The 10,465-nt window shown below is 37.0% G+C and overlaps 2 protein-coding genes across 2 annotated transcripts; both read left to right on the top strand.

The window, feature by feature from the left end:
- The first annotated feature begins 859 nt into the window (after positions 1-859).
- Positions 860-3,864, top strand: LOC119666105. The gene is made up of 5 exons (XM_038075381.1): positions 860-1,107; positions 1,237-2,142; positions 2,200-2,567; positions 2,618-3,211; positions 3,275-3,864. The coding sequence occupies exons 1-5, from the start codon at positions 860-862 to the stop codon at positions 3,862-3,864; spliced, it is 2,706 nt and encodes a 901-aa protein (XP_037931309.1).
- A 182-nt stretch (positions 3,865-4,046) lies between these two features.
- LOC119666104 lies at positions 4,047-6,503 on the top strand. Its single transcript, XM_038075379.1, has 4 exons — positions 4,047-4,297; positions 4,406-4,931; positions 5,786-5,975; positions 6,319-6,503. The coding sequence occupies exons 1-4, from the start codon at positions 4,047-4,049 to the stop codon at positions 6,501-6,503; spliced, it is 1,152 nt and encodes a 383-aa protein (XP_037931307.1).
- The last annotated feature ends 3,962 nt before the right edge of the window (positions 6,504-10,465 follow it).

The following is a 10,465-nucleotide window of genomic DNA, read 5'->3' as shown; positions in this document are numbered from 1 at the left end:
ATTTTTCTATTAAAATTTATTAATAATTTGGAATATTTTCTTTTATTTATTTTTTGGTTGCAGTTGGCAATCCTTTTTTATTATAAAATACTATGAAATTAAAAATAAAATTAGTCTCTTGTAAAAGTTCAAACGAGTCGGTCTTTCTTTAAAAAATTCGTTTTGTTCCTAGTTTTGTTGTCGTTAGTGGTTTCAAAAACTCTTGAAGTCCCAACATTTTGGTGACCCCGACGTGATCACGTTGATCACTTTAGTGTTTTTTTTTTATATTTTCAAAACATTTAGTGTATTAAAAATTGCTCGATTCGGTTGCGAATTTTTGTGTGCGTTTCTTTGAACATTACAGTTTTGGTTTGCGGCATTACAGCTGCGTCTGCAGCGCCGCATCAACCAATTTTTTACTTGTTTCGGTTGCATCACTTTATAAAAAAAAAAAAAGAGGAAAAACTTGTGCAAAACTTCAATGTTTTTTTTCATATTTTCAAAACATTTATTGTATTGAAAATTGCTCGATTCGGTTGCGAATTTTTGTGTGCGTTTATTTGAACATTACAGTTTTGGTTTGCGGTATTACAGCTGCGTCGGCAGCGCCGCATCAACCAATTTTTTACTTGTTTCGGTTACATCATTTTGCAAAAAAGAAAAAACTCGCGCGATTCGGTTGCGAATTTTTGTGCGGGTTTATTTGAACAGTTGGTTTGCGGCACTTCATTTGCGTCGGCAGCGCCGCATCAACCAATTTTTTACAAAACAAAAAAAAAACAACAGTTGTGCGAATCATTCAAACGGTTCGACTGCGAATCATCTATATTTTTTGTAGTTGATCTCAATTACTTGCATCTGTTAACGAACATTAATAATGGAAGGAGATATGATAGAGGCATCAACATTTTTAAAATTAAAATGTTCACGTCTAGGAACACAACTAAAGGATTTGGAAAAAAGGTTGTCTGCTGAATTTTTGAGTAATTGCCATGAAGTGCAACTACAACTCTACATCGACTCTCTTCAACAACTCAACACTAAGTTTGACGCAGCTCAATCTAGTCTCGAACAGGAAGACTTCCATGAACTGGAAAGTGAGGTGCGAGATAACTTTGAACAGAAGTATATTGACATTAAATCCGCGATCATGATAGAGCAGTCCCATCGTCAAACGAATATCAGAAATTGAACTAGTAGATTTCTATCGAACGATGAGGCTCCTTCTATTAATGTTAAATACTCGCGTTCAAGGCTGCCAGAACTTCAACTCCCGACCTTCAGTGGTGACATCAAGGACTGGCCGCATTTCATTTCAATGTTTGGAACAATTGTTGATGAAAGCATTGAACTCAGCAATCTCGAAAAACTTCAGCACTTAAGATCTTGTTTGAAGGGCTCAGCGCTAGATGCAATAAAGTCACTTGAAGTCAGTGACGCTAACTATGCTAAGTCACTTTTATTATTATCTAAAAGATTTGATAACAAAAGGTTAATCTTTCAGGCACACATAAAGGAAATATTTGGGTTGCGACGTGTTGAACCAAACGCCGTTGTTGATCTGCGACGCCTTAGTGATAAAATGAATTCACACCTACATGCATTGAGCACGCTGGGCAGCAAGGAACAAATTGCTGATGGTCTCATAGTACATCTTGTTTCGCAAAGGCTAGATCCTGCATCTCAAGCAAAATGGGAAGAAAAGGCTTCAATTGATGCAATACCTACGTGGGATCAAATGGCAGATTTTCTTGATAAAAGATGTAAAACTTTGGAGCATGTTGATTACGCCACAAAATTTTCAGCACATAACAAAACTAAGCAAATCAATCTCCATCCAATTGCCAGAAAAGTGTTCATAGCAACAAACTCAAAGGGATGTACATTTTGTGAAAGTGATGATCATTTCATTAACTCCTGTTGTCAATTTACAAATCTTTCTCCAAAACTTCGTCTAACTAAAGCCAGAAAACTTAGCCTTTGTTTAAAGTGTCTAAAAAAGGGACATCAATTAAAACAATGCAAGTCTTCGTTTTGTCGTATTTGCTCAAGACCTCACCACACGCTCTTGCATTTAAATGATCGTATTAATGACAGTACCTTTTCTTCATCTAATGATGTACCAATAGCTAATCCGACGTCAAATACTAAATCTAAAGTGTAGGCTTACTTAGTTTCAACAAACGCGTCGCAACAAACCCAAAATTATCCTTCAAGTGAATGTGTGCTTCTTGCAACTGCAATCATATTAATAAGAAATCGTGCTGGCTCTTATATACCATGCCGTGCTCTTCTGGATTCAGCATCGCAATTACACTTTATTACAAAATCACTTGCCAACACACTTCAACTTAAAACAACAAAATGTGCCACAGTAATATCAGGTATTACAGATAGAGATTTTGTCGCTGACAACACTACTGAGTTATCCATAAAATCACGTTTTGGCAATTACACCAGTAGCATCACCGCAGTGATTACTTCTAAAATTACTAATCAACATCCCAGCACAAATGTTAATACAACTGATTGGAATATTCCAAAAAATCTTCAACTAGCTGATCCAGCATTCTATAAATCACAACGTATTGATATTCTTATTGGTGCAGCTCTCTTTTCGATCTATTATGTATAGGTCAAATCCGTTTAGCGCCTCAATTACCAGTATTACAAAAAACGCTTTTTGGTTGGGTAGTTTCTGGAGGTTACCAGCATTCTTCAATATCATCACTAGCCACATTTAAAAAGTCATCAATTCCGGATGATCGGTATCACTCCTTGGATCAACAAGTAAGAAAATTTTGGGAGCTAGAAAGTTGTTTTGATCCTGTAATCAAAATTACGAAAGAGCATTTAGATTGTCAAGCCCATTTCCAAGCACACTTTTCTCGATTGGTAACTGGTGAGTACTCAGTTCGCTTACCATTGAAATTAAATATTCAGCTACTTGGTGACTCATATCAACAAGCTGCACGTCGTTTTTATAATCTGGAACGCAAACTACAACGAAACACTGATCTAAAGACACAATATAGTGCATTTATGAAAGAGTATCTGCAGCTTAATCACATGTCACCATTAACTGATGAAGAATTAACTAGTCCCAAGTATTTTTTGCCACATCATTGCGTCATCAAAGAATCAAGTTCATCCACAAAACTCCGTGTTGTATTTGATGGGTCAGCAGCCACTTCCACGGGATACTCTTTAAATGATATATTAATGTCGGGTCCTACAATTCAACCAAATCTCATTGACTTACTCATTCGTTTTTGATCTTTTCCTATTGCAGTAACTGCGGATATTTGCGACTGGGACGAAAGCCTTCCGAACCAACTCCACACTGCATGGACTGACCTCTACAATCGTCTCCATATAATTCAAAGACTAGAATTTCCTCGTTGTGTTTCAATCTCTCATGCATCACTCGAATTACATGCCTTTTGTGATGCTAGTTTGAACGCATATGGCGTTTGCATCTATGTTGTTTCGAAGCACGGAAGTTCTGCGTCTGCCAATTTGCTTTGTTCAAAGTCTCGAGTAGCACCATTAAAAACATTGACAGTACCAAAATTAGAATCATGTGCCGCAGCTTTATTAGCTCAACTAATTCACCAAATTTCAAGTCTCAATATATTTAACGCTGAAATTCACTGTTGGTCTGACTCATCTATAGTGTTATCCTGGATCCGATCTGAACCGTCTACCTTCAATGTATTCGTGGCCAATCGAGTGAGCAAAATTCAACATTTGACTAAATGGATGACATGGCATCATGTTCCCACTGATTTAAATCCCGCAGACATCCTATCTAAGGGAGCGACTCCAGACGAACTTTTAACTTCATCACTTTGGCAATGTGGACCTCCATTCTTGCTTTAATGCACAACATCCAATTATACTACCTAAGCATCATCCGCTCACTGTTTCAATCATAAATCATTTTCATCAATGCTTCAATGCGTCTTCAATATTGGCCAATAGGAGGTAGAAAGCTAGTATCCAAGGTCATCAACCAATGTATTATATGTTTCCGAGCGAAACCAATAACTGCAAGGCATATCATGGGACAATTACCAAAAGATCGTGTTCATGCTAATCGTGCTTTCATCATTACTGGCACAGACTTTTGTGGTCCTTTTTATTACAAGTCCGAAATTCGCAATAAGTCTCCAATCAAATGCTATGTTTGTTTATTCATTTGTTTCGCGACCAAAGCTGTCCATCTTGAATTGGTCAAGGATTTAACAACATCAGCATTTCTAGCCGCATTACAGCGTTTTATTTCAACTCGTGGCAAACCAAAAATCATTTGGTCAGATAATGCTAAAAATTTTTGCGGTGCCAAAAATCAGCTTGCTGAGCTCAGGAGACTTTTCTTTACTCAAAAACATCATGAGCTGCTTCATCATTAATGTCTCAGTGACAGCATCGAATGGAAATTCATACCTCCTGGATCGCCACATTTCGGCGGCCTCTGGGAAGCTGCCGTAAAAACAGCCAAATATCACTTTTGTCGAGCGGTTGGCTTAGCAGTTTTGGACTTCGATGAACTACGCACTTTGGTTTGCCAAATTGCTGCTATTATCAACTTTCGTCCACTCTGCCCGCTTTCAGAATGTCCGGAAGATCTTGATGTTCTCACACCTGCTCACTTTCTAATCGGTGCCCCGTTAACATCAATCATTGAGCCTGACACTACGGTCTTGAATGTTAACCGGCTTGATCGCTGGCAGCGCATTTCATATATTCAACAAATTTTTTGGAAACGCTGGAGTACCGAATATCTTACACAGCTACAAGAGCGATCAAAAAGGCGAAGACCGACTCCAAATATATCACTTGGTGCAATAGTTCTTTTAAAGGATGACAATCTCCTACCATTTCGCTGGCCGCTCGGTAGAGTTATTGAAGTCATATCTGGTCCTGATGGTGTCATTCGTGTAGCGGTAGTGCGCACAATACATGGTGTTTTTAGACGCACTGTCACGAAGCTCTGTATCTTGCCTTTAAATATGTCTCTCTTGGAACGCGACCATTTCAATGGGGGGAGAATGTTCGTGATTGGCTTTATATTTTTCTATTATTAATTTGGAATATTTTTTTATTTATTTTTTGGTTGCAGTTGGCAACCCTTTTTTATTATAAAATACTATGAAATTAAAAATAAAATTAGTCTCTTGTAAAAGTTCAAACGAGTCGGTCTTTCTTTAAAAACTTCGTTTTGTGTCCTAGTTTTGTTGTCGTTAGTGGTTTCAAAAACTCTTGAGGCCCCAACAGTATGTATATACTATTGTGCATTTTTTTGGTTCATCGCTTAGGTTCCGCTAACCTCCAAATAGAACTTCGTATCCGCATCAAGGTCGCGTTCGACAATTACAACAACAACAACAACAATATAACTTTACGGTTCGTGTGCGAGTCGCTCTATCAAGCCAACATTTGTTCTAATTAGTTCTAATTGATAGTCGTGAATTCGTCAACGTCACGTGTGACAACAGTTACCACAATAACAGTTAAACATTTTTCGGGAAGTTCGCTGCTGCTATTGTGACCCTTCCACTTCGTCAAATACTTTCGTTTTTTTCGTTTTTCGTATCTACAACCGTTTCAATGGCAACGGCAAATCCAATCACCACGGCAGAACTGTCAGAACTAAAACAACAGCGAGCCTCGACGAAATCGAGCATTTCAAGGATCAAAGCTTTCGTACAAAGGAAAGAGCAATTCGCTTTCACAACCGGAGCTGAAATGTCGACTAGGTATTTTTGAATCATATTTTGAACAAATTCTAACATTTCAGACTTCGATCGCGAAATTAGATGCAACTGATACGTCTAGAGCTGAACTAGAGGACCAATACGTTTCCCCAAAAATATTAATAATGTCTCAACTGCAGGAAGAGGCCCACAATGCATCAGTGCTAGATGCAACAGCAATAATTCTCACCTCAACTAAAAAATTACCACTGTTAAAATCACCTACATTCAGTGGTAAGTACTCTGACTATAACAACTTTATTAATTCGTTTCTTCAAATCATAGATCGCGAATTATATCTCAGAAATATTGAGAAATTTAACCATTTACTGATCAAGCTCTAGTCAAGCTCTAGAGACATTACAGGCATTTCTTATTTCACATGAAAACTATCCAAAAACTCTGGGTAGACTCAAATCGTGCTATGATAATAATAGCCTAATCTTCGCCGAAAATATCGCCAACATAGTCAAGCCAACAACTCCGTAGTCTGGTAAACAATGTATCCGCTTTGTGTGGTTCACTCTGTTCGCTAGGTACAGAGAAACAAATATGGAGGCTCTACTTATTTCGCTAGTCATGCAAAAAACGGACGCAATTACACGTAGGAAATGGAATGAATCGCTTAACTTCGACACATTACCCAGTTGGGAGGATTGCTCAAAATTGTTGAATAGGCATTACCAGTTTCTCGAATCACTCGACAGTGGAAACGGCAATCAATCATCACCACAACGTAAACCTCATAATCTTAACTCCTAGACGTTCAATAAAAAATACGCATTTGTTGCATTTACATCCAGCAGTTCTTGCTCATTTTGTTGTAGCAATGAACAACTAATACAGAATTGTCATTGTTTTAAGGTACTGGAGGTGATTTAAAGGTTTGAAAAGGTGAAGGGCCTAAAACTGTAAGGTTTGCGCAAAGCCACATCACACTCTCTTGCATCATTCGCAATTACCAACGAATATTAAGAGAGCGGGATCATCACGACACACAGAACACGCCGCTATGCCCAACGACAACGTTGCCAGCCATTCCCATCTTAACATGTTATCGACCGAGGAAATAATTCTAGCCACTGCATTGGTTTTAGTGAAGGACTCATCGGTAAGTTATCAAGTGGGTAGAGCCTTACTTGATTCATGTTCTCAGGTCAACTTCATAACGGAGGAGTTTTCAAAGAAGCTTAGTTTATCGAAACATAAACATCGCCTGCATGTTTCCAGTATTGGTAGTTCGTTGACCAATATAAAGTACCAGACGCTCACATCTCGTCATTCAAATCTTAAACTTGCTTTAAACTTTGGTATTATGAATCACATCGCATATCAACCAAGTTCTGAAATCAATATATTGTCGTGGAAGGTTCCACCAAATACACCTCTCGCCGATGAGCAATTTTTTAAATCCAAGCGCGTTGACCTTTTGCTTGGAGCTGAAAGTTTCTTTGACATTTTGTCTGTCGGTCAAATCAAACTAGGTGAAAATCTTCCAGTACTACAAAAAACACTTGTAATACCACGTAATCTGAGGTGGTATCAAATAATGTATTTTCTTACTTCGTTACACTGACTATTAGGCACATAAACCAATAATCAGGTATTTATGACGAAAGGCTTGCAGGCACATAAACCGCTAGCCAAGTAAGTAAATAATTTTTATTTATTGCTACAGTGGTTAAAAGGCACATCTACCAATAACCAAATTTTGTTTTTGAAGGAAAGACGATTGTTTTCGCTCTCGAGTTTTATTATCAATATTGTTACCTTATATAGTATAGAATTACTTACTAAGCATAATAATATTTACAATTATTGATAACTAAAATAATAATTTAAATTTCACATATTACTGCATAAGCATAAATACAATATGTGAAGCTATTGAACTTATAAACGTAAACAATGTATTTAATATTTACAATATTTATTTGCTGCATAAGTGTAACTACAAGCGAGCTAAAATATGTTAGGTTTGTTAAACTTAACATTCTGCCCGGCTTGAATTACGTTATTCAAGAATGAATCTATGAGCAATGATTGATTTGATTTGCAATGCGTTATGTGTTTTTTTTTAAAAATCAACAGACAAAATTTTAAAATAATTACAACATTTTGTGGATATATAAATACACATATAATTTTTAAACAATACATAGTTATACAATATTATATAAACTTAAAAATATAAAATTTAGAGTTTATAGCATCATGAGAGTTTGAGAAGCTATATAATTGTTTCAGGCTCCAAAGTAAATCTTGTTCGTGGCATCGCGTTTGGTGTGAGAGTTTGTGTTGGCTGATTGACTTCTGGACGCTTTACCTGCTTTATTTTCCATATCATCCATATGATGGCTCCAACGACAAGAATTAGGGTTGTGGAATTAATTGCGTAGTGGTGCATGCTGTCCGTCTGTAGTTTGTGTGGTAATTCAGCGAATTTTTCATCTTTCAGAATATTGTGAAGTAGCTTTAACTGTTTAAGTTCATTGCTGAGATTCAATGAACTTCCTTTAAAATTTGACCATAATTCTGAGTTATTAATGACAGGTATCTCACCAAATGCAATGTAAGATTCATACATGGTGTCGGTAAGCGTTTGATGTGTCTGAATTGTAGACGTTTGGTGTTTGAGTACACAGTCGTCTTGTAATTTCAGAAGTGTTGCACCTTGTAGTTCTAAATGAGTCGTGATGCCCTTACAGACGGCCGTAACTGTTGTATTGTTTTTTGACCCGAATATTCATTGGTTCGTATGATACAGGGGACTCCAAATAATGTTCGATTTTGTTTCCTGCACATTACACCTATTGTCAGATATGTTTTTTAATAGGTTAAATGTTATATTTTGATTGTTTATCCGAACAGAGTAGTTTGTTTTCTGGTTGCTTGAAAGTCATACACTCCTTATACTGTTCACGAGTTAAGGCAAAATATTGGTCTCTATGCGGCGTGGCAGCTAAAAATGAAGCTTCTGGAACTATTGTCATCATTGTATTGTTGACTGTTGCAGGAATTGGGACGAGATTGAATAAATCGAAATCCTCATGATCGGTTAATGGCAGTTGTAAGACAACTATCAAATGATCTTGTGTGATTCCACTTTGTGAAGACATCAACGTGTATAAATGAATAACGTCCTCTTGATTAAATGGAAGACGAAGTGAATGAGGTAAATGGCCCTTGATCTTCATGATTTGGTCTTGAAGTTGTTGTGGAGACATCAAAAGAGAATTAATTCTGCCATGCTGAGTATCAGTTAAGACATCAAATATCGCAGCTTCAATTTTTATTAATGTGTGTGCCATCCATGTAAGTTGGGTTACCAGTGATGTATAGATCTCTAGGTGGTTAATACGTTTAGTATTATGATTAGTGTAATCTACTATTTTGTTTGTCTCATCTTGTAGTTGATTCATTTTAACTGCAATGGCTTCTGTAGTTTTTCTGAATATATTTAGCGTTGAGTCCATGACTGTAGTCTAATTTTTGATCATTTTTGATAGTACATCTTCATTATTGCTGATTTGAGTTAGAGTTTTAGAAATCCTTTCAGCATATTCTGAATCTAAAACACCAAATAATTTGTTAGCAATATTTCCAACTATATTGATGGCTCCTCTGGCTGATCGGTGTCTCGTCATAACCTTCGTTTCAGTTCATAATTCTATGTTAGTATTATTGAATTGGCGGACGAGCTCATAACAGCTTTCTTGTTGCTGTAACAATGGGCACAATTGCTGAAGTGCTGCTGTGCCATTTTGAAACCTTTCGATCTCCTTTCGAATAGGCGCGAACTCAAAGTAAGTGATAATTTTCCATCTTCCAATGATTTGATTTACGGTGCCAATTCCTTCAAAATATATTCCGGGTTTGTTTGGAAATGATATTTCTTCAATGGGTTTCGAAAGTATTAATGGCATCATCAATATTGTCACAAGTATGGTCATCATTAAAGATGTGCCATCATATATCTTTCGACGCTTTGGCAACGCTTCACTAGGTTCATTCGTTCGTCTTGTTTGTGTGACAGTAGAATTTTGTTTTGTTGGATTTTGATTAATGCTGTCTTCAGTGGGTAGGGGGCCAATGATCGTAATGGTCGTTTAAAAATCCCATTGGCTGTTTTTATGTCAGCTACACGGACCAAGCCATCTTCTCCTTCATATACCTGTTGCACCCTGCCAAGAGGCCATTTGTACATGGGTAGATTATCATCTTTAATAATGACTAAATTACCTTGGCATAGATTTGCCTTTTGTTGTTTCCATTTGTACCTTGATTGGAGTTCATTGAGATATTCCTTTGACCATCTTCTCCAGAATTCTTGTTTGAGTTCAGAAACTAGACGCCATCGTGATGATAAACTCATTCGGCTCTCCTTTTGATAGGGATCCACATTAGTGGTAGGTGGTTCGCCTATGAGAAAGTGTCCTGGTGTAAGCGCTGTTAGATCATTTGGATCGGATGACATTTTTGTTATTGGCCTTGAATTTAACATGGCTTCTATTTCAGCTATGACTGTTGTCAATTTTTCATAAGTCAATGAAGCGTTGAAAATTCCTTTAATCATTAAATGTTTAGCTGACTTGACGGCAGCTTCCCAGAGTCCTCCAAAATGAGGAGCTCTTGGTGGAATGAATTTGAAGTTAATTCCCTTGTTACTACTGGTCTTAATGATCTTTTCTTTACCATTTTCTGAATAAATGGTAGACTGGAGC

The sequence above is a fragment of the Teleopsis dalmanni genome, chromosome 1 (assembly GCF_002237135.1).
Source record: "Teleopsis dalmanni isolate 2A chromosome 1, ASM223713v2, whole genome shotgun sequence".
Lineage (NCBI taxonomy): Eukaryota > Metazoa > Arthropoda > Insecta > Diptera > Diopsidae > Teleopsis > Teleopsis dalmanni.
The sequence above is the reverse complement of the archived record's forward strand: the minus strand, read 5'-3'. Positions and strand labels throughout refer to the sequence as shown.